Source organism: Anopheles darlingi, chromosome 2, assembly GCF_943734745.1.
Source record: "Anopheles darlingi chromosome 2, idAnoDarlMG_H_01, whole genome shotgun sequence".
NCBI classification, from domain to species: Eukaryota; Metazoa; Arthropoda; class Insecta; order Diptera; family Culicidae; genus Anopheles; species Anopheles darlingi.
In genome coordinates this window covers 78,596,057-78,619,759 of record NC_064874.1, presented here as the reverse complement: position 1 = coordinate 78,619,759, position 23,703 = coordinate 78,596,057, and the positions used below count along the sequence as shown (strand labels likewise).

General features: G+C 48.4%; 3 protein-coding genes across 4 annotated transcripts in view; 2 read left to right on the top strand and 1 right to left on the bottom strand.

The window, feature by feature from the left end:
- Positions 1-6,561: 6,561 nt before the first annotated feature.
- On the bottom strand, positions 6,562-9,683 carry LOC125960045 (cyclic AMP-dependent transcription factor ATF-6 alpha). Its single transcript, XM_049693198.1, has 4 exons — positions 9,545-9,683; positions 8,483-9,465; positions 8,255-8,421; positions 6,562-8,189 (listed from the first exon to the last, which is right to left on the bottom strand). Exons 1-4 carry the CDS (start codon positions 9,561-9,563, stop codon positions 7,109-7,111), a joined length of 2,250 nt encoding a protein of 749 aa, XP_049549155.1. The 5' UTR covers positions 9,564-9,683; the 3' UTR covers positions 6,562-7,108.
- A 313-nt stretch (positions 9,684-9,996) lies between these two features.
- On the top strand, positions 9,997-12,558 carry LOC125960059 (stress-activated map kinase-interacting protein 1). The gene is made up of 2 exons (XM_049693226.1): positions 9,997-10,492; positions 10,559-12,558. Exon 2 carries the CDS (start codon positions 10,560-10,562, stop codon positions 12,204-12,206), a length of 1,647 nt encoding a protein of 548 aa, XP_049549183.1. The 5' UTR covers positions 9,997-10,492; position 10,559; the 3' UTR covers positions 12,207-12,558.
- Positions 12,559-14,198: 1,640 nt separating this feature from the next.
- Positions 14,199-23,703, top strand: part of LOC125960035 (non-lysosomal glucosylceramidase) — a 12,105-nt gene continuing 2,600 nt past the window's right edge. The window contains exons 1-5 of one of the 2 annotated variants that reach the window (XM_049693178.1): positions 14,199-14,928; positions 18,412-18,681; positions 22,735-23,249; positions 23,318-23,573; positions 23,647-23,703. The exon at positions 23,647-23,703 is cut by the window's right edge and continues 172 nt beyond it. In XM_049693178.1, the coding sequence (XP_049549135.1) occupies positions 14,762-14,928; positions 18,412-18,681; positions 22,735-23,249; positions 23,318-23,573; positions 23,647-23,703 (1,265 nt within the window). In that variant the 5' untranslated portion in view covers positions 14,199-14,761. Of the gene's footprint in view, positions 14,929-18,411; positions 18,682-22,674; positions 23,250-23,317; positions 23,574-23,646 lie in introns of both variants that reach the window. The other variant, XM_049693177.1, reaches the window with a different exon arrangement.

Below are 23,703 nucleotides of genomic sequence, written 5' to 3'. Positions count from 1 at the left end.
AAATACGGCGTTTTGTGAGCCTATAAACAAGAAACACTTTGTTGCTGAACACGACAATGAATTTCACGTGACACTCGATCAATACAAATAAATCACACTAGACATTCTGGCGCTATGTCCAACAACGAAAAATAGGGAAGAGCAAGCAAAAGAGAGAAAGAAAAAGAATGTAGTTTCCGATGGTGGTGAGCAACAATGTCGTAAAACTGCAAAATAAACCCGAATTTGGTTCACGTCAACCACTCGTTCAAGGTTATTCAAGGTGGTGTTTAAAGTCGTCAAGAGCTCCGAAAACTACAGTTACAATGCTAGAAAGAGAGGGACCGAAAAGTATGAGGTGGGAGAGCGGGAAACCCCAAAAGTTGGTGCAGCTGGCAATACTATTTTTAATCGCTGAATCACCATGCCAGGGACTACTTTCGAATCGCGTTGGCTTCCTTTCTTTGGACTGCACCGGAGCGCCTTCCGAGGCCGCTGCCGGAGAATTGATCTGCGCGAAAGCATCCGTCCTTGGTAAGCACCCCCACCCCCCTGGCTTGTGGTTCACCCTCTGTCCGCTGTGCAACAACTTTCGAAAGCGCTAAAAAACAACCCAATTTGACGCTAGGCCTGCGAAGGACCTTCCGTTCTGTCCTTCCGTTCCGTGACCACAAAACGCGAGCGCGCGCGATCTCGCGATCACGATGATGGCGAAGTGATGGCGTTCCGTGGTGCGCCCACGGACAGTCCGTGAAATTAAGCTAAATTTTCCTCCGGAAACCTTCCTCACACATTTTCCTGCGGAAAACCTCCTTCGCACTGCATTGCGACTACTACCGCCTACACGTGCCCGAGCACGTGATTTGTGCATTCGGTCTTAAGGCTCCACATGGCGCTGATGTTCGGTCTAAAATGGAGCCATCTACTTGACACACGCACACACAATAGCCAGTGCATATGGCGTGGCATGGCGTGCGTGACCATGTGCGGGGCCTCTTTTGCTACTGTTGCTGCTGTTTGGCCGTGATCGGCGTGAATGGCTGCGTGGCGTAGCTAAAATCACATTCGCACGCAAACGACTCTCGCACGCACTAATGTGCACTCATTTCGTGCCGTTCGGCAGGCACGGCACGGTAGCGCCAACCGAGGGTTTCTACTAGCACCAGTGCATCAACCTTTGGCGGTAATTTGATCCATAAAGCACACCGGAATGCGGTGTAGGAAGTGTTTATTAACAAAACAAAAAGCCTTGGCGCAAATTAATACTTTTAGCTCCCTTTCGACAAAACGAGAGCAACCCTCGGTACCGGGGGGCGCTCTTTATGGCGATCGGTAATGATGGCCCCTCCTAAAACGCCCAAAAACCCCCCAAATTAAACCCAACCTCATCAAGGATCATCATCCAATTGGATCATTGAAAAGCGGAGGGTCTCTCGCAGAAGCAGCTGATCCAAAGCGAACGTGTTCAGCGGAGCAAAGACTACGACGACGATGACCACAGGCCACAGATAGGAACGTGTATGTGTGTGAGCGGAGAAAAAGCGGCAAACGATCAGCTTCCGGCTCGAGTTGATCACTGTTGGGAGGGAGGGGAGAGTGAAGATACACCGGGCAACATATTCCACTGACCTTCCCCCCTCCTGTTTCCACGCGAGCCACCGGAAAAAAGGCGGCAGCAGCGGTAGGGTTGCAGCCACGGTCTCTGGCCTGAATTTAACGCCAGCCCAAAAACCAAATTGAAAACGATTCTCCATCGTGATTGCAGTTTTTGTGTGCGGGAGAGAAGGAGAGCGAGAGGTAGCCTAGGAGGAGGTCGATTAATATTGATTTCTGACCCGAAAACACAACCACCACAATCCCTGCTTTTGTGAGCTGGGCCCCCCCGTGTGGTCTTGGGTGGTCCCTACATCCCTACCGATGCGACGAAAGCAGCAAAGACGTTCACTGACGCGGGCTTATGAATGACATCTGGAAGCAAGTTGCCAGTTGTCCACCGCACCGCGGCTAGCTATTAATTGCTAGTCACGTGGCCAGAATCATGGTCAGTAGCTACGGCATCAACCGATCGGAACCGAACACGAATTTCACTTTGACCCATATCGAAATGTAACACTTTCGGATCGGTGCAACCTTAAAACTACTCCACCCAAAGTCCACTACCGTTGCTCGCAACATCACCATTATTCGCCCGAAGGGGAAGATCGTTTTCGTTTGAGCCCCGTCTCCACGCAGATTCAACCAAGCCAAACAAACGATAAACGTCGTGAAAGATCGACAGGGCAACGGGGTAGGAGGGAAGCCAAACTAATTGATATATGATGTTACCAGAGCCGCGAACAACACGCCGAACCTAATGATCAGCATCGGAGAGCATGAAAATGCCGACCAACGCCTGGAGCTGCAACGCCTGGAACGGGGACATGTATTGAAGGGTAATTCGGAATCGAGTATTGGTTTCATTGCTCATTGGCTGGTGTTGTCGCATTTACGTTCCATCGACATCGAGGAACACTTAAATCATCTTCTAGGGAGACCGAAAACGGTAATTAGATACTGCTGATGGTGCCACCTGATACGCATCGATCGCACCGACCTGATCCGATTCGCCAGTACCGATCACTTACCGTTTTGTCCCGGTAAGTTGATTCTCCCCGAAAAAGCTGAGACGCTGAACGAATTTATCTGAACCAGTTCACCGGCAGATCGGTTGATGGAAATGCTCATCTGTGGCCTCACCGTTCATGAACGACCAGACAAACGACCCCCGGGGATTTCAGCGTCTTGTCGAAGCGTCGCGCCATCTCGAACGAAGCTCCTGGCAATGGGTTGTGTCGTTGGATACGATCTTGCTACCAACTTTCCACCTTCCACGTACCGTGTGCGTTCCACTTTTCTTATCGGCACCGCACCGTGCGTCGAGTGTGTCGAGCGAGTCGCGTTTGGCATGCGGTAGCCGCGCGCTTCCAATTGAACATAATTATCCGCGCGGAAACGCGATCCGGAGGCAGATTCGATAATTGATCGATAAACGAGCCAACGAGATGATTGTAAAGAGATGACGAGCGAGCGAGAAGTGATTGCAGCACGCCATTGCAGTGGACGGTACTGCTGATAACCGGTTCGCGGTGTTGCTGCTTGGAGCTGGAAATGCGAGATAAGGAGAATATTGCAAGACATACCAGTGTCTTGGTATCATCAGGTGTTTTCCATTTGTGTTGAAGAAAGCATGTTTAAAAAAAACACTCATGAAAAAAACTGATCAAACACCGACTAAAAGCCTTCATAATCTACCCTATCGTGCTCTGTTAATCCCACTAATCCCTCCCAACAGTGAGATCTCTAACATGAACCGAAACACTGGTCAGTCACCACCTACAGACCGTGCGGCCATTCCATACAGGACTTATCCAAACGGCATCCTCTGCGCGCGCCACATGCAACCCTCATAACCACGCAAGGTAGAGCCACACGCGTCCGCGAATTACCGGTGGACGCTTAGAGTCACCGTTTGCGACTTCTTAACTTGCCGGCTCGTACTCGTTGTGCCGCGCGTGTCTTAGCAAACGCCCGAATAGACAAGAGAAAAGACATGGAGTTGGAGCAATCTGCCGGCACACGCCAATACTGGCCGGTTCCTTGCCACCACTAGGGAAGGGTGAGGTCGAAACCAAAAGGCCGAAGAGTCGCGGTAAGCAATCGCAGCCACCTCGCACCTCGGTGCGAGGCCGGTTGAAACGATGCCGTACGCGGTGCAGAGTTGTGCCAGAATTAGCATAAATTTTCCATCAAAAAATTCTTTCTTTCCTCCCTTATTCCTTCCCTGCCGAGACTCATCGAATGGAATATTAATCCAGCCAAAGCCGGCAGCCAAGCCTACGACCGATCGCAGCGATTCCCGTTGCGTTCTAGGCGGCCGACCGGCAACCAACGTACGGGTCCGTAGCAAAAGCATTCCGGGAACGGGGACGAAGCTGTCGCCCGTCATTTACCATCTCCAAGCGACCGAGGTGTGACAGCCGGTGATGCAAAACGGGAGGAGGGGGCTTTGCTTTCCGCCCAGGCTTAAGCTCGCGACCTCACAAGATCGATTAAAGATTGCGATCGAGCGATATCGGGTCGACCGATCGAAGGTGCTGGTTGGAACAATAAATTTTGGAAATTTACGAGATTTCCCAGTGCGCCAATTTAGATTCTTCACTATGATGCCATCCGGACACGCGTAGACTCTAGGGAGAACGGGCACGGAATAAGCCCCACTTGCGGTTATAGCTTTGCGTTCGTTCTCCCTTATTATCGCTGGCCAAGTTTTATTGCTTTCCTGTTGCAAAAAGCGGTACGACGGGTGGGCCGCTGAGGACGAAACCTTTCGCGCGGCTCCACAACCGAGGAGTTAAGCCAAACGTTACGAGGCATGCTGAATGGTCTTTCGTGAATTTTCAAGCTCTCTGCATGATTTCCGGTCGTTGCCATTGATGCTGAAGTTATTTAAACATTAAAATATCTGCATATCATACGCCGGAATGACTATGACAGTTTATTGGATTGTAGGAACTCCCGTGGGTTGCTTTACATAAATATCCAAAGGTATGTATGCTATGCGTTTGAAAATTAAATTATCCGGTATCATAACGCTACCCAAGTCCTGCTCATTAGTTAATGGCAAATAGACGCTGCATCAGTAACGTCTCGGTTCGTCTCTTCAACCTACCTACTGCTTACTAATCCGATGGGAAAGTTTTGGATAGAAAAAATCCATTATGCCATTCCTGCGACCGATGCTAATAGATGACACATAGAACAAGTAGAGCATATTACGCTACGATGTTGCTTGACATACAAATTATGCTTCGTAAAGCAGCCTTCGTCAACCGTGTCCTTCTCTCGCGCTATTTCTTCATTATTGCGACACATGCCATGCCGCCATGGTCGCTGTGCGCAGTAAAATGCATTACGAGCATTACCAACCCCTTTCGATGGCATGGATTTTTCTTGATCGTTTCGTTCGATGGTGGCCGCCGGCGGAGAAGGATCAGAGCCGCTGTGTCCTGCGGCTCTACTCTTTCTCTTTTCTTCTGCTACGTTTCCGACCTTCGTTTAATTACTTGCATCTCTTGTCCACAATCGCACAATCGAGGGAGCTGGCCCGAACAGAGATGATGTACACCTGACACGGAATCACTTTCTTACATCAAGCATCATTCGCATCACGGAGAAAGATGGGGGAAAAAGAGTTGTGTGCCAGAACAGATGCCTCATCGGCAGACGCGCCAGTTGGTGGCAATTATGCAACAGGCTTTATACGGCGCTGCGAGTACACGACAGTCATTGTCAGATGGTGGATACTGGGCTACTTTTGACCCAATGATCATTACCTCACGCCATGTGTACACCATTTGCCATATTGATTACAGTTCTCAGTTCCAACGCTCCATTTTGGATCAACCAAAAGTGGTGAACAGTTTAAGGCATGCGGTGAATGTAATTTTGGAACAAAAGCACATTTTTGTTTATGCATGAGCACACGACAACGTCCGCTTCCTGTTCTGTTCTCTGTCGAAGCGAAATTTCAAATATCTCCTTAGAGCTGGTATCTCGTGAACTAACTGACTACACCTGAACTGATGGCTCATAGTGCGTGCCGCGCGTTGCAACATACCACATGTGCACTTTGTCCATTAGCCGAGCAGCATTCTGTATTGCTGTGGCACAGGAATGTCTGTTATCAGCGGCGTTGATGTAATTACTATCGGCAACCCCTGGCAACCCCGCAGTGTGTCCAACCGCGCACCTCGAACTATTGATGGACTTCCGATGGCCCGTATTTGGGTCACACATTCCAACGGGATTCTATGCTACGCAGCTCGCGATGTGTGCGATCGATCGCTTCCACTCGGCGGGACGCCTGTTTTGTAGAACAACACCTGAGCGCAGCATGGAGTGTTGGGTGGCGTTGCTTTGGGAGGCTTACCTACGCTACAACCGCGGGCACACGCAACCGGCCGCTGGACACAACAAAGTTAGTCGATCATAAATTTATCATAACACTCTTTTTCCACCCGAACCAGAAGGGGAAGGTAAACACGACGATGAGCCTGCGGCAACTACTTACCATCGGGCTGCTGGCGACTGGAGCTCGCTGGGTGGGCCAACACTGTGGTATCGGTGGCGCCCATCGAAATTAATTAAACATCGGATTACGATATGGGTAAAAGGGGACCATTATTATAGACTACCCACTGCAGGGCAACCGAATTCCCGTGTGGATTATATTTGGTGGCCCCGTAAGCGTTGCTGTAGAGAATCGGAAGGTCACTGAAGCTATATGGTAAGATTTTTGTGACCATTCGGGGCAGTAGGCCTACATCCGATGCAGTAAGCTGCACCTGGATAGCATATCTAGTTGTATCAGGTGGCGTTTAAGATGCAGCAGCGTTGGACCATTACAACTTTTTGTTGTCCATCGACACCATTCGATCTGCCATTCAAGGATCGTTCAATTTATCTGTGGTAATTGAAGTAAAACACTGTTTTTTAACCATGAGAATTCAAAAATAAGCATTAAATAGGTATGTTTGTTTTTCAGATTTCACGTATTTTATTTATAAATGCCTCTGTTAGCAAACGGCTTATTGCAAGAGTAAGTAAGCTTAGTTTGGCCAAAACCAGCGCGACACTTTTCACGAAAGTCTTTGAGTCGCACGAGTCCATTCGTTAGTTGCCTTGAATCGTTTCTGCTAAACATCCACAGTAATTTATTATTTTATCCCCTCTATGACTTGTCTATGTTTAATTATTTAAACCCAACTAGCATATTTGTACAACTAATATATGTTATTGCACAAAATACAATCATGTCTCGGTTAGCTTCCTTATACGTCTACTTCAAGAGTGAAGAAATGCTTGTCGGCAATTAACTATTTTTACAGTACACGGAATGCATAGGAAATTATTCGATTGCGAAAGACACGAAAAACTACTTTTAAGAACAACAGAAAACGTTCCTGCGCTTTAATGCTCTTCCTAGTTTTGCATTTTCATTGGCACCTTCATGTCCGATGATCGATGGCTTTGCTCCATTAAATGAGATCATTGGCAGCGGAATCAAGGAAACTAAGAGAAAGTACTTGCTTCAATTAACATGATGTTCACTGTTCAGATGTTCATTCATACGTTCGACAAAGAACGGTCGAACCGGTTGCCCATGCTGCTGTTGGGTCTTTGGTTTCCCATTACCGGTGCCATTGTTCGTCTGCAGCTTTTCTCTCGTTGCCGGATGAGAATTTGACTGTCCTGCTTGACTGGTATTTGTGGCATTACGACCAAATCCACCTGTCCCAGTGGATCGCTCATGGCGCGTTTTAGGAGTATTAGCATGCGGCCGAAGGTCACCGGGGATAGCCTTCTCCCGGATCTGTATGACTGACGTATTCATGACTTCGCAATCGATCTGCATCAATGTAATCGTGTCCGTCCCATTCGCCAACGGTCCCCCGCCAGCGATGGTAGGTAACATTAGCGACATACGCGGTCGGTTTGTCTTATTGTACGCTAGCGCAGGTAGCAGAATGTGCTCTTCACTGAACGACACCAGATAGAACGTGTCATCTCGACGGCCAATCTCTTCAAAAAACTCGGCATACTTTACGTTGATGCGCGGATAGTATAGATCGAGATCGTTGGGCTTGTGCAAATGTTTTCCACGGTACGTCGTCACTCCATTTTCGCCAGTATCAGTGGTGCGTCTTTTGGATTGTCTTTTATCACCCCGAAGCGTAAGCCGCTGCTGTCGTTTCTCGTAAGTCTTCATCTGCGCACTGATGTCTTTCATCTGTCGGTACATCGAATCGATCGTATCCTTCAGGTGGAACATTTTCGCAAACGTATCAATACTCATATCACCACCGGATCCACCTTTGCTGTCGGTGAGATTTTTGTATCCATTCTCACCAATCCATCGACGCAGTTCACTCGCCAGCCGTATATTCTCCGTTTGATTTACGTAGAAGGGACATTCCGACGTAAAAGGCGGTTCAATAGATTCCGCCTTTACCAGCTCATCGAGAGCGGTTAAGTTAAGATTTGGTTTCCTGTTGGTCAACTTTTTCGCAGTGCTGTTTGACCATAAGAGCCCTCGAGTGTGATACGGGACTGGACCACCGGTTTGTGTGGACTCCAGATCCACACTATCATTTGTATTAGTCAAAAGGTTACTGAAAGGAGACAAATTTTAAAATGGAATAATTTGCAACAAAAAAAAAGATGTCTGATAACTTACCCGATGGGATAAAAGTTAAGCGACACCATAAAGACCATTGCCAACACGAGTGCTGTATTTTTGCGGGCCGTAGGCGACATCTTCTTTGCCGATGCTTGACTGATTAGTAAACTGCTAGCGGCACAAGAGCATTGTCTCGCTAACCGTTGAAGCAAACATGCGTTTTCCTGTAAACATAACTGAATCAGTCACATGGATATTCGAAAACATACTGGCCATCGACTCTACCTGACGCAACGCTGCCAGCTCATTAGAAAGCTCCTGTATACGGTCCTCCAGCGAGGAAACGTACTCCTTCTTCTTCATACGCGACTCATAAGCCGACTGACGATTTTTTATCATTCGCTGGTGTTTTTTGAGCGTTTTCTCGTCGATGGTTTGGTCGGTAGCGCTCGTTCCTGATGCCCGCATCATTGGTATCGCCAATGGAACCGAAGAGACAGCTTCCGTGCTTGCCACGAGAGGAGCACTTTTATTCTGCACGAGCGTTAACGGTGGCAGCGCTGCTGGTATTTCAGCTGGCTTACTTGGAACGGCTGGTTTGACGATCTTGGCCGGAACGATGGGGGCATTCGTAACGGCAGTTGTGGCTTTCAACATGATAGTGTTATTCGCCGGTTGCTTGAGCGTGTTTGCTATCAGAGCTTTGTAATCCTTCGCAGACAGCACGATCGTTTTCTTGGTAATCGTTTTACTAATATTTGAGCTGGTTGTAGTTTTCGGAAGAATTTTAATGCGCCGTCCGCTCGCCGTAGTCCCAGTGTCACTTGCTTTGGCGTCGCCTGGTTTTGATTGCAGCTGGCACACTTGCGATGGACTCACGGGGCCTTGCGGGGAAATGGGAGGACTTTCGAAATGCATCGGTACCACGTGACACGATTCGAACCCGCCGGATGATGGAACCGACTCCAGACTTTGCTGACTCCCTGCCGGCGACGGTGTGTCCCGATTCGACGGTGATGAGCCGTCCGAAGACTCAGTCTGCGATTGATGGATGTCATTCAGGAAATCGTCGGGGTTAATGAACTCTCCTCCGTACTGGCCGGATACGAGAGCCTGCATGGTCTGCTCATTCACAACGTTACAAGAGGGAGGATCTGGCTGCAACAGCAAATCATACATGCCGTAGTTGGCCGGCAGGTCCATCCCGGTTTCGTACATTCCCGAGCAGAGATACTCATGTTCCAGCGAAAGGTCGAAATCGTTAGGAACTGCAGGGGTAAAGAGCAGGGGTAAAGCAAAACAAAATCAGATTTGCTGTAAAGCACAACGCGCAAACCATACACTCACGTTCCAAGGACGACTCCATTATGTGCCTCGATTAATTCACATCAGAAAACACGAAACTCAAGGGGCCAGAAACCAGAGAAACCTGAAAAATTAACGCAATTTTTGCTGTTTCCGCGAATGTTTTTTGCTTTTGTTGTCGGCGTATGACGTTGTTATGACTTTTCGGGACACGATTACAGTAGTGTGTGTGACAGCTCTTGAGCGAAAGGTACCTGGCCACGATAGCGATTTTCCGTTAAGAAGAAAAAGCAGATTCAACAAAGATGCAATCGTGGGAAAGCTTTATTGAATTGAATTAAAATTAGAATTGTTATCTTTTGCTAACATCTTCGTCACTTTATCGTCATTCATTGCTTGCTTAATTGCAAAGATACTCTGGTGGCCGGGCGCCTTAAGGTTCCGCATCATCCAAACGTCAAACACCCGAAAAGAAGCAAAAGAAAAAAAATCGGTGTAAGCAAAAACGCGAAAAAGGAATTCCCGGCTAAAAACACTTTCCTGCTTTGGTATCGCCACTGCTTCCTGTTTGCGACTCCTCGATCATTCCGGGCAATGAACTTGCTGCACCATTAGTACTACTGCTGATACTACAATCCATTGTAAGCCGTGTTCCCGATTCCGAGTGCGCTTGCTGGCCCAAACAAACCGACTTGCCGTCGAAAATCAGGTCTGGCAAAGATAGCTCTCCGGAGAAAAGTGTCCACTCGTTTACACTCTGGCCACGTTAGCGCAATTAAAACACCGGCGTAATGCAGCAGTCAGCGATCGATAAACGACAGAAGCACGAACGGAACTTCTGCCATCCATGATGAAGGAAACGAAGCTTTGATAAACTCAAGGACAAGCCGCTTCGATCGCATGCCGCAGTCGTTTTTGGATTCAACCTGTCTTCCAACGCCGACGATTGTTTGGCCCGTGTGCGCTATTCATCCAGTGCGCTGCAAACAGGTAGGTTGCAGCATGTGGTTTATTGCTTTAATAATTGCTACAAACATTTCGTTTTCCATTCGACAGGATGGCCACCTACAACAATGTCCACTGGTTGCTGTCGCACATACGCAACTCCTTCATCTCGACGGACGATACCGGCGTCAGCGAGACGGTAATGGTAACGGAGGACCTTCCGCAGCAGTACGCTGCCCGGCAGCGTCAAACCCTGCAACTAATGAAAGAGGAGGGTGACGCTTACCAGCCACAATTCGATCGAATCCCATCGGAAGCCATGACGCCCCCGGATGGAACCGAGGAGATGGATGCACGGTTTGGCGTTGATTATCAGTACTTTTACTGTTACCCGGGACTGGACGATACGGATGAAGAGGACGGGGACGCATTGTCACAATCGTACGACATCCAGATGGACCAAGACGGTGGCTTTCATCGGACACGTTCAAACACGGCACAGAAACTGGAGAAGCTGGAAAAGGCACGGCAGAAGGCCGCACTCGTCAAGTCCGTAAAGCCCGTGGACCATTTGCCGCGGCCGACGGAGGAGGAACTGAAGGAGGACGATTATTTCTTCTGTCGTAGAACAGTACCGAAGGTGTTGGCGCAGGCCCCTTCCAGTTCGTTGCTCAGTGAACAGCTTAGGGCACACCCGACACTGCCACGGAATAAGTTCCTCGAGTACGCCAAGTTCGATGGTACCGGCCACATCGAGATGCCTACACGTACGTTCAAGATATTTCTCACCATTCTACCGGAGGAGCAGCGTGCCTTTCCGATACCAGTCTGCGTACAGGGTGCGGCTAAGATACAGGAATTTGTGGGGCTGATCTGTTACAAATGCAGCATAGCACATCCGGAGCACGAACTGCGCTCCGTGAGCCACTACGGGCTGTACATGACAGAGGAGGACGGCGAGGTAGACACGGATTTCCCAGCGCTCGATATGAACGAACCGTGCTCAAAGTTTCGCTTCACACACCTTGCACTGGCGGAGCGACGGCTTGCGAGTAGCGCCAGTCAGCAAACGTATCCCATTCAATCCACCGTCGGACCAGCAAACGAATCATTTCGAATCGAACCGTTCGATGTAGACACGAAACGAACCAGCCTTTCTAGGAGCAAACCAATGGGAAAACACGAAACATCAAGTTTACCCGCACCACTGCGATCACTAGAAACGGCAACGCGCTCGTTATCACTTTCGAGCGCCAATCGCGTCAGCATCCAGCAACAGGAGGATCTTGATCGTATCAAGCTGCGAAGTCACACTTCAAAAATCGAGGCCCCACTGTACCGGTCATTTCAGGTGCATGTGCTGCAAAAATCGCGCCTCAAGACCCCCGTACAGCTCGGCATATCGAGCGATCGATTCGAGATCGATCCCGTGCCGCAACGGGCAAGCAAATTTTGGAATCGACAGAAATCTGCCAATCACCCGATGGATGCTGTGGCTGCCTGCTCGATCATTGAGCAAAAGGCAGCCAAAGCGATCGTACGGCTTGTGTACAGTGCATCAAATATGGCAGTGCTCGCCAGCAGCGAAGGAAGGATGGAGGCACCAGTTAGCTTCAAGCATTATGACATCGAAACCGACCGCAATACTGCGGAAACGATTGTCGAGAAAGTGAACAACATCCTCGAGGTACGGCTTAGCCCAGTTAGAAGAGAGTATATGCGACGCCGTGGGACACTTAAATCGCCCAACAGTGCGTAGCAGCAGTAGAAGGGCTAGGCGCCCGACGAAGGTAGTAGTAACGAACAAGCAAATCAAGGAATTTAAGCTCCACAACTGCCATTACACATATGTACCCGTTCAACAAACACACACACAGACACACACTATCACCACTCACATCATGAACAATAGGAAACGAAGAGCAACTATTTATTTTAATCCATTCCCACCAGAAAGGCAATCCGTCGGCCGCCTCTCGGGCAGCTCGGGATGAATCAGTGACGGCGACGACTACGACAAGGATTAGCTAGCATTAAGACTACTCGAGATGGCGATTATTAAGGTTTAATATTTATTTTCATAACAACATCAACAAAACCTGCATCATCCATTCACCTTCTCAATGGGCCTGGGGCGGAGACTAGCGCCCCCGGTGTACATCAATCCTACAAAAACCTCATCAATAACTGAGACTCAGAATAATGAACTTATGATATGGAACCGATCACAGCCACACAGCCAACATTCACAAACCAACCTAGCCATAGACTTGTCACCCGGCATGGCAGAGCGATCGCGCCTGCCTTCCCGGGGTAGATAGTGCAATTTAGATTGTTTCCCAAGCATCGTTCTTCATTCGGGAAGGAATGATACTTATACTACTCGTCGTTTTATACAGTAAGACAAACCGAAAACCGATAAAAGTGTTCAGCCGATGGTCATACGTCGCTCCTCGCAGTGGTGACGCAGAGTAGAGTTAGTCCGGGCGTCCGTCACGTAACCTCGCCATTGAGTCAGCTATGGTTTAGTTCGTTAGTACATCCCGTGTCGATCGCTTAGTTCCATTCGCGAAAGAGAGAGAGGGGACAGAGAGTAATGTACGTGAAACAAATGTGTTCCTTTAGTAACTAGAAGCTAGCAGGCGCACCGTCGCTGCTGCATAATTTTAGCTTAGGTTCTAGGATTTCGATTTCGAAGTTACTTCTCCCACTGCTTTTATTTATCGTAATTCGCATAAATGGTGTGTTTGTCCCGTGTTTTTCGTTGTTGTCGGCCCCATTGGAGCTGCCTGTTGCGATCGCTTTTCTAGTTAACGTGTTCTTTACTTCACCGCAAAACTACGTTAATCCCCCCCACTATATGTTGATGCATTGGGTCTCAAGCCGATTGCTGCCTACAGTGAAGCTATATTATAGGGACGTTAGTTTAAGCAAAGGTTAGCTGCCTAAAACCCGACCCTCTGCCCTTGAGTGAGTACATTATGTGCGGGCGACCTGATGGCAAGCATCTGCAATATTATCGAGCAGATAGTGCCACGGTGTACTCCCTTTGTTGTTTTCCGATAAAATGGCAATACTTCAGTAAAGTGCGGAGAAGTATGGAGCAGCTGATCAAAAGCAATCGAAACGTGGGGCACTTGGTTCCGAATGTAAATACTTTAGCGGTAAGCAACGTGTAAGCGTACGCACGCACGTTCCGTGGAGTCAAAGTAAATATAATTAAATTTCCCAAAAAAGTCACGTGTTATCTAATAGTTTCTATTACTACCATGCTACTCATTACTCGTTGTTAAATACTCGTATTCAACGGTCGAAATTCAAACTAAAATCGCAAAATTTTGTGTCACAGCCCTGCGGAAAAAGAACACATTTTGTTTTGGTTACGCGGTACAGCAACGGCCACAAAAGAAATACTCTAGTATTTGCTCTAGCAAAACGCGATTGAACAAAATAGTACATCGATCATCGGTAGTACATCGGAAGAAGACATCGTTCATCTGATAAAAGGGCTCGCATTGATTATTGGTAATTGATTATCTTTTGATTTAAATCTATTGTTCTTCTTATTTCTTTTAGGGTTCAATTTTTTAATCCAATTTTAAATCAAACCATGAACCTATAAATGAATCAAAATTCCTACAACTTTTGCAAATACCTCCCTAGTTGTTGAGCCATTTATGTGCCGGTGACTGTATGTGGAAGACAACAACGTTTACCTCTTCTTCTTTTTCATTCCTCAGTTGAGAGTGAGTGCGTACGGAAGTGTCTCCTCGCGCCGTTTGCTTTAACAACCCTTTTTTTGGGGTCTATATTGAGTCGCGAGACACACACACACACGCAGCATCGCAATCGCAACCGGCAGAAGGTGGACCTCATAATATCGCCGGACGAACTTCGAAATTCCCACCCCCTCCCCCGAGGAAACATTGTGCAAAATTGTTTGTGGAGAAAATTGTTGCATTTCTCGAGCGCCCGGTTATGCTCTCTCCCACTCTCTGCTGCTTCTCTTCAAAATAATTGCATGTCGTGTGTCACCTGCGTGTCCTTGAATCTGAGTTTCCAGCAACAGCCGCCGCGTTGACCAGCTGAGCAAAGTAGACGAGGAAGCAGCAGTGGCTTTTAGTGCGTTATCACTCGCGTGCGTTTGTGTGTTTGTGCAAAAGCATAAGTAATCTTCGCGGGCTCGTTCTCATTCGCAATTGTTTCGAGCGAATCGTAGTGATTTATAGGTGTGTGTGCGTAGAGTGGTAGTGTTGTGTCCCGGTGGTCAGCCAGCAACAACAGCCGAAACCGAAACCAACTGCAGCTAGTACGATGGATGGGGATAGTGTGCAGTCGATGAGCGACTTTAAACAACAAGTGGCCGCCGTTCCGGCATACGGCTTAAAGCTCAAGTTCAACCATGTCTTCAGCGACACCCGCAACCAGAACCTGCGCCCATCGATCCGCCAACTGCTGCCGATGGTTCCGATGGCCCTTCGGTAAGCCACAATCTTCCAACCGCCTCATCTCCTAGTAGATTGTAGCTCGCTCGCTCTCTGGCACTCGAATAGCAGATAATTTACTGTCGCCGAAGATCACAATAGGTGACGAAATCCTCTGCCATCGCAACCGAGCATGTTCAAGGACCCACCGATGAATCGCTAATGGTCTATGTTACGCCAGAGGGGACGACGAAAAGGTGGAATCTTCAAGAGTAGCCCCCCACAGTTTGGAAGCAGGGGTTTTAAACATCTTCTTCGGAAAGCGCTTGGCTCGGTTTGCAACATGTGGCTTAGAAATCCATCCATCCACGTTGGAGGTACGGTCGAAAGGCGACTCGCGATGCCTTTCTCATTTCTCAAGCCGGCTGACCTTTCACGTTTGCCGACGGGGTTACTTGGATAATCGTGATAGATTGCGGAACCAATATCATCCAATGGGACTGTGTCCCCATCGGAAATTTCATCTCCCGCTGATTCGATAGCGTTGTTTGTCGGACGTAATTTGCTTTTTCTTTGCTGCCTCCAAACAGCATAAGAATCTTATTTGTTCCATTCATTTTCGCGATGACGACAGCACGCGCGGCATGCTAGCTGTGAGGGATGATGATTCTCTGGTCTGTTTGCTTCCGTCATACGGTGCATCCCGTGCTTCCGGAAAATCCGCCGTCCGGCTTCGAGTAAACTGCCGAGACTGAGGATTATCGATTTTTCTTCTGCGGGTGGTTTCCACCATCAAAGCGACAGGAAGTGGGATGGGGAATGTGGCAGTCTCGAAATGGGCAAAACATCCTTCGGTGAGCATATCCGTTTTTGGGGAATAGACAGCACAGGGGGGCGTAACAGTAGCTCAGCGCCCTCCTGTCTGCTACCGCCCACGCATAATAGCGTAAAAACAGATTTTACATGGCGATACACAAATCATCAGCTTGAAAGCCTCTCTGTCGCTCTGTTTTAACAGCATACAGCACGGACGGGCACGGTCCCCATGGCACGCTCGATGCCCATGTGATCACCCTGTTGGAGCTGGTAGCAGCTTCGTTCTCGTGTTACTAATTGCGTCCATTTTATGTCAGGACGTAGGGATAGGCTTTTCCGTTCGTGATTTTGGGTAGCTACGATCAACGCAGCGCCCTGGTGCCATCGTGTTGTCTTGTGATTTATTGTAATATCCATCCAACATGGAAAAAGTCTTCAAACAATCATTACATGACGACAATGGCAGTATAACTCAAATCCAGTTCAACACAGCAAAGCAAAAGAATGTCCGGAAATAGAACTTCGAAAGATAGGAAATGTTTGCCTATCTTATGATGGCAAATATGGAAATATCAATTTCTATGAGATAAACACATTACCAGGCATGAGCATCCTGCCATAATGCTCCGGCAACCCTTTCTTGGCTTTGACTTTCGTGGCTGGCAAGGCGGCTTATCTCGCACCAACGTTTAGTGCAGACGGACCCTTCCCCAAAAGCGCTGGACGGGCGCGCCTTCGTTCATATTCTTTCCAAACCATTTACGAGTCACTTAGCGTTCAAAATGTGTGTGCCGTTCGATGGTCGCCCTCTCCAAAAACCATCAGCCTCGCAACGAAAGTATAGACGTCGGGTGTGCGCGCGTCTGTGCCTTCTTTGTTTGGATACAGTATCGGCTCGTTTTGCCGGTGTCTGGGGGTCCATACCATGTCTACGCTAACTTGGATATCACCCAAGATCAGACCGAGACCGAAATCGAGCGAAGAGTCGCGGTTCGTGAGCATGGAACATTCCAGCCACGATGATGGCTGTTACCTCCGGCATCGCGCTGCGTAATGCATCAATGTGATGGATGGTGTCGACGGGCGTGGGAAGGAACTTCGGTCAAACGTTTTATCTACGAAAAATGGGCCGATAACACGGCATGCCTAAGGGCCCAAGTTTGTATGTTATGGTTTTTCGGTTGTATTTTTGTTTTTATTGCTTGGCCAATCAGCTGCAGGACCGGAACGTTTGACCATATCTTTTTGTTCTTGGTAATGAAAGAAAATGCCGAAACATTTTTCCATCGGCCTTTGATACAGACATATTTTGATCTTCTCATTTGTCTAGCAAGGCGAAAACAATATTAGAACCGTTATTGGAGATGCAAGAAAGATTGTTGCGTTTTTAAACCAAAATAAACCCCCAAAGGTAATCGGCGGCACATACAACACTGTTCATTGCTTCCGATGTAAGCGATCCAAGTCTGATCCAGATAAATTTCATTGCACTCGAGGCAACAGCATCTGTTGCCACACGCGCACGCACCGCGTTATGATTCTAAAATATCTTCTCGCCCCACTGTGCACCAAAGTGCTGTGGCCGATATGAACCACGAAACAACGAAAGCACTTCTCAAGTGGTGTTTATCCGTTCTCTTGGGCAACAAAACTCCCTACTAGACACTGTAGTGCCTGCCGGCACAGTGCACAACACACAGTCGCTGGAGAAGCCTGTCCCACGACGGGAATGCTATAATTAGTTTCGATCTCCATCCAAAGGCCTGCTATGTTACGTTAGGCCATCTCCTCGACGATGATCGATCAGAGGGAGGGAAAAGCCGGTCGTCGCCTATTGCTCTATCTCTAGCAGGTTTTGCTTCGTGTGAGGCGGTTTGCAGCGCCTCCTCATCGGTTCAGAGATTGAGCAACAAACATCCGGTCGCAAGGTGGGGGGGCGCGAGAGGCGAAAATCAAATATTGATCGTCCTTCCCACCTCTCCGCGATATGTCTCCAACACCCGGCCAAGTGATCGCCCACAACCAGCATTCGAAGCGCAGCGATAGCGCACCCAACGGTGAGGTCGATATGGCCGTGAGGTACAGTAGAACGACGGACGTCGATCAAATTCTGGGATGGTTGATGTTTACACTCGATAGCTACATCATCGCTCGAGACGCTGCACCCCGTGGTGATGCCGTCTAGCGTGGTGTGGCTGGATCTGTTTGAAGTGTTTTTGTCCAACTGAATGGCCCTGGTGTATCCATATCCAATCAAATATTAAACATCAAGTTTTGTCTACCAGAATGTAACGCGAGAAGCACCACTGGAGTCCGGTTTCGCAAATGGACACATTTAGCATCCAAGCCGATGGTGGGAATTTCTGGTGGGGATACTGTTCCGATATATTTATGGCTGGTTGTTCAGCAATTCCTTGCCGCGCCTACTAGAGCTGACGTTTGCTATCGCGTTCGTCTTAATTGAATCATGGACGGACGCCAACTACGATCCGCTCTCTAATTGAATGACACCGGAGAGGTACTAGCGGCAGGACGTGCCAGTTGTATATGCGGTTATGATGAAGACACTTTGCCCAAATTGAATCTAAACTCCATCAACTCCGTCTAATGGCACTGCTAGGACGGTTGCTCGTGGGAGTAGGGAAAAACTGAAACGAAACCGCCCGGACTTCAACATACATAAGACACCGACCACCTTCACTTCCCGTTGCCGTGTATTTGCAGCTACATCCCCTACTACTGGAAGGTATCGCGGGAAGGACGCCAGGTGCTGATGGACTACCTGTACACGGAAAACGCGAAGCAGATCTATGGTGCACCGCTCGGTGGCATCGGGGCCGGTACGATTGGACGCGGGTTCGCGGGTGAGTTCTGCCGCTATCAGCTCCGACCCGGTGTGTACGAGTACAACACCGTACACGCGAATCAGTTCATCGTGACCATTAAGGATGAGACTGGCGCCACTATATTCCAGAGCCTGCTGTCGACCTACAGGTGAGTGTCTGCCGTAGTTTGGATACCGAGTTTACTCACACATTACCATCATCACCATCATGATGTCCTGCACGATCCTGTCCTGTCCACTCCACATCACGCTTTCTCCATCCAGTTTGCTAACTCACATGGCTTCCGTGGGAGCTTCGTTTTATGATGTAGTTCAAGGTGGTTTTATTTTCGTTAGTAAACTAATACAAAAATCCTTTATGTAGCTTTATGTAGAAACAATTAATGTAGCTTAGATTCACGTTTAATATGTCCACGTGTTTGGCAAATTTTAATTTTGTGTTCAAAGTGTTTTCAAAATGTATTTTTATTCAAGGATGTTTTGGTCAAAAGCTATTTTTATTTATCTCCACCAAGTGTGACTGTGCGACTACGAGGACGCGCGTGGTAGTACGTTCAGAAAGTACAGCAGGGCTTTTCACGTTGTTAATTAAGTCTAATTGAATCAACAACACATTCAACAACTTACCAGGCTCCTTCACTAACTTCATTTGCAACAAACTCCGCAACTTGTTCATGCGCGTAACTTGTGTTTGGTCGCAGGAGCCGTCTGTTTCGCATTTCACCACCAGCGCATACTACGCTGCCAAACCAAAACCCAAACACATTCGCGTTGACCCGCCCTTTGAGGAGGTGGATGAAGGTGGTGAGGGAGGGTGAAGCAAATTTTACGGCATTTTGAATGTTGAACGTAATTTCGTTTTCGTGGTGGCCACTCTTCGCCTCCGTTAATGCCAGTGACCGTTCGTACTGACTCCTTCAATCTCTGGCTCCAACCTGCTGCTGCCATTGCGTGTGGTGGAGGCCGGCCGTCTGGTCTGGAAGTTGTTATGCTAGCGTACCGGTGCCAACTTCCACCCTTCACCACAAATTCAGCAGACGCCGGAAAACTGGACCGCAGCAAACATCGAACGTGTTTTTCCACGTAGTCGCTAGTAGCTGCCAGCACCACTACGAGCCCCGGGAAAGCCAGGACAGGCTAATTGAATGCCAGTCGCCACACGACCATTCGGGCGGAGTGTCACGGTCACACACACGTACATGGTTGGTAGAGAAGAAAGGGAACGAGGAGGACGAGGAGGAGGGAAAATATTTGTCCTTTCGCGTTTGTTGGTGACCAGAGCTTGGCTTCGCAGGAAAGGAATCTGTTTACGACTCTGGCACTAACGCTTTGACCGGTGCGAGGACGGATGCCAAACATTATGCCTTTGCTGAGTGAGTTATAAAAAAAAATAGAAAAAACTGTTTAGTATGTTTGCACTCCAGCACTCCAGAACTCCGATGACTACATGCTGATTGAAGTAATTGGCCGAATATTGGCCACCGGAAAGCCAGATGTGTTCCTTGCTATGTTGTAATGATTCGAGATTGTGCTTTGCATTCGAAATATGTTTGTTCTCCGGGGCTAACATCGAAGGGAGCCTTTTACGAATGAGCCTTCCCAAACCACCAGAAACGCTCCAAAGGGTTGAACCCACTTCACTTAATGCCGCATTAAGAGTACCACGCTGTTAATAGAAAGCTGAAAGATCTCTGCCCACGTGCGCATTCGAATTTCAATTTCTATAGACGACGACGACGACCATTCTATTTAGCGCGGAAAGCGTAGCCCTAAGTGCTAGCCACCGTTGAAGGATTCCTTTTTAATGCATTTTGCGCCCTATTACCTGCGCAAGTACACTCGCTGGTTGGTGACGTAAAATGCAATGAAAACGGAAGTAACCGAAAGAGGGCGAGAGAGAGAGAGAGAAGAGCGCAATGCAATGCATTCATTTAATCCCGCCACATCCCTCCGGCATTAATGGGGTGTTTCGAGGGGGGAAATTATGGTTCCGGCCAGGTCCTCGTCGGCGTCGCCAGCCTACCAACCAGCGTACTCACTCGATTGTATTGCTGTGAGACCGAGCGCCCGCGCTATACCACGCCACGCGGTTCCAGTTCACATCCTGTGTGCTGCCAGCCAGTCTACGATTCCTCAGCCTCGCCTTCCTTCCTTCCGGAACTCGCACCTCCGGATCACCGCTTTTGTTGCAGCCGCTCTGCATCACCTTCCACACCACCATTCACATGGCTGGTTGGCTGGCTGCAGTTGGGATTGCGTGTAAGAATGGTTTTGCCGACGAGCACGGCAGGTCCTTGCTATCGGGGCTTTCTCGACCCGCCAATGCACGGGTCCATGACCATCGTTGCCGCTCAAGATATTTTAAGGGAAAACTAAACCAGGTCCCTCCCCCCCTCTTTGGTGACATGTCGGGGACGTTTAGGCCTCTGTCGAATCCATCAAAGTTTGTTCAAGAAGAAAATCGATCGATTACAGTACTTAGAAAGGGCCTGTGATGTGTGAGGGCTATCCAGAGACCATAGATACCGTTTGCTGTTTGCTCTTGTCTACATATCTCTCCGGTGACAAATATCGTGAACCGATTGCCAAAGCCTGTCCGGTCTATGGACACATGATGGCTTTCGGTTTTAAATTTAGCTACAGCTCTTAACACACCGTACCAGTTCGAAGCTCCACATCATTATGAAACTAAGCCCATCGTTAGGCTATGCTTTGGCTGCGGTCGGTGCTATATCATGACGCAAGAGAAGGTAAACTTATCTGATCATAACATTACAGTTCAGTTGATATACTCTCGTTTTCATGTAAACGATTTTTTATTAGACGGCTCTCTACCACCACTACAATTTCTCGACCCAACAGAATGTGTTGAATAACGGTCTTTTGATGAGCTTACCCACTTTACAGATAAATTGAGCAACAGTTGAACGTTGCAGACACGCAGCCACAGACCAGTCGGTCCTCCGAGGCGACATGCCAGACAATGAGATGTGTCATGGTCATTGATAGCGAAACGATCCACGCCTTTGCTTCCACATCTTTGCATTATTGGGCATCTTCTTTGCATGAACCGTGGGTCGATTCGAGATTATTAGGGCCCTTTTTGAAGGATGATGTCCATCGCAAACATGTTTAGCTCTCGAGGAAGTGTATTTGCTTTTACTTTCCCAATAGGCTCCCAAATGCTGTGTAATGCCCTTCAATGTATGCTTCGAAATAGGGTCTGCAAGAAAGGAGTTTTGTGTTTTAGTCCAGACGTTTAGATTTGTTGTAGTAATTTAATGTCTAACGAACAGTGGCTTTATGCAAAACAATCTTGAGAGAGTTCGAGGGCACAAAGCACAAATGTAGGTGACACACTTTTAAAACTGTGTAATTATGCCACAGCTATGTCGGTGACACATTTGTTGGTTTCCAGATTGATAAGAGATGATCGACGGCTCGATGTTCGCGTTGCTATCAATTACTTGATTTCCCTATGATTATTTGATTTCATTTGATAAACATTTTACAGTGCAGCTTCTCAGTGTAAGTGTTTTGTGTTCAGCTATTTGTGTGTTTTTCATTAAATGATAATTCTACTGGTCAATCGTTTGTTTTCAACCAATAAATTGGTATTTTTTCGGTTTCGGTTAGCGTGTGCAGATAATTCTGTAGTAGCAACCCCTCTCATCATGCATGATCGTAAATTGTAGCTTTGCTTACGGCACCGTTCGGCAAAATTCAATGGCATTAATTTTGTTTTCATTTTTCTTTCATTTGTTTCGTTACTCATTTACTGATTTCTTCACTATTGCGATGGTACATCCATACGGCAACAATTATGTTTGATATTAGCGGAATGGAATGAGTGTATGATAGTAAATGATCGGGATTAATTTTTTATATCAAAAGCATACCATTACTCAAGGCACGTAGAATGCTTCCATTGCGATCGCTTATACTAACAACATGCTTTCGCGGTCCATTACTCGCTTTGCTTTGACCCGCGCCTTCATGCGCCTCACGCACTCCGCTCACCTGCAAACGATCGCGCCTCCTGACGTCATCGCACCAATTAACGCACCTTCATCACACAACAACAACAACACCTTCATACGCATCATCGGCATGACCATGGCCACTGCAACGGCCATCCCCAGCCACCGGACTAACGATCATGCTTCGAATCGTTCCACAAAATCATCGCGCCGTACTTCCAGCCGCCCGAAGACGCCGCTAGGAAGCTGGGAAAGCGCACTAGATGCATCACGGTGTAGCTACACGGCGCTGTATCCGCGCGCCTGGTCCGAGTACGATCTTAGCGAGTACGGTGTGCGGTTAGTGCAGCGGCAGATCTCGCCGATCATACCGCATGACTACAAGGAGAGCTCGATGCCGTGTGCCGTGTTCGTGTGGACGGTTGAGAATGTGTGCGATCGGGATCGGCAGGTGACGATCACGTTTACGTTCAAGAATGGTACCGGCACCAAAAAGCAGGATGCGGAGGGAGGCAGCGAAACCGGGGCATTCACGCAGGGATCGGCCCGCGGTGTTAGCATCCGGCAGACGATCGCCGACATGGCATGTACGTACTGTCTAAGCTGCCGCAGCTCCTCGGAGATCAACCTGACGCGCTGCGAGAGGTTCGATCCGAGCGGAACCGGTGAGAAGCTGTGGAACGATCTGAAGGAACACGGACACCTAACAGAGCAGTCCGTAGACGAGACGGTGAAAAGTAAGTTCCGCAATCCTACAAGCCACCAGCGAAACATGGCGTCTCACTCTATCCCTGGTATCTTATAGCCAAAGATGTAGCAGTTGCGGTGAGTGGCCAGATACTGGTACAACCGGGCACAACGTCCGAGCTGCAGTTTGCACTCGTATGGGACATGCCAAAGGTACACTTCCAGAAGCGTGGCAAAGAGTATCATCGCTACTACACGAAGTACTTCGGAAAGACGGGCGATGCGGGTCCGACCATGTCGGACTATGCGCTCACCAACTACGGCAAGTGGGAGCGACTGATTGACGAGTGGCAGCGTCCAATTCTGGACGACGCGTAAGTCTTCAAAGTCTAGTCCGTTGAAAAGGGTTTTCTTTTTGCTAAAGCTGGCTTCCCGTCTTCCCCGCAGTGACCTTCCCGATTGGTATAAGAGTGCCATCTTCAACGAGCTGTACTTTATTGCCGA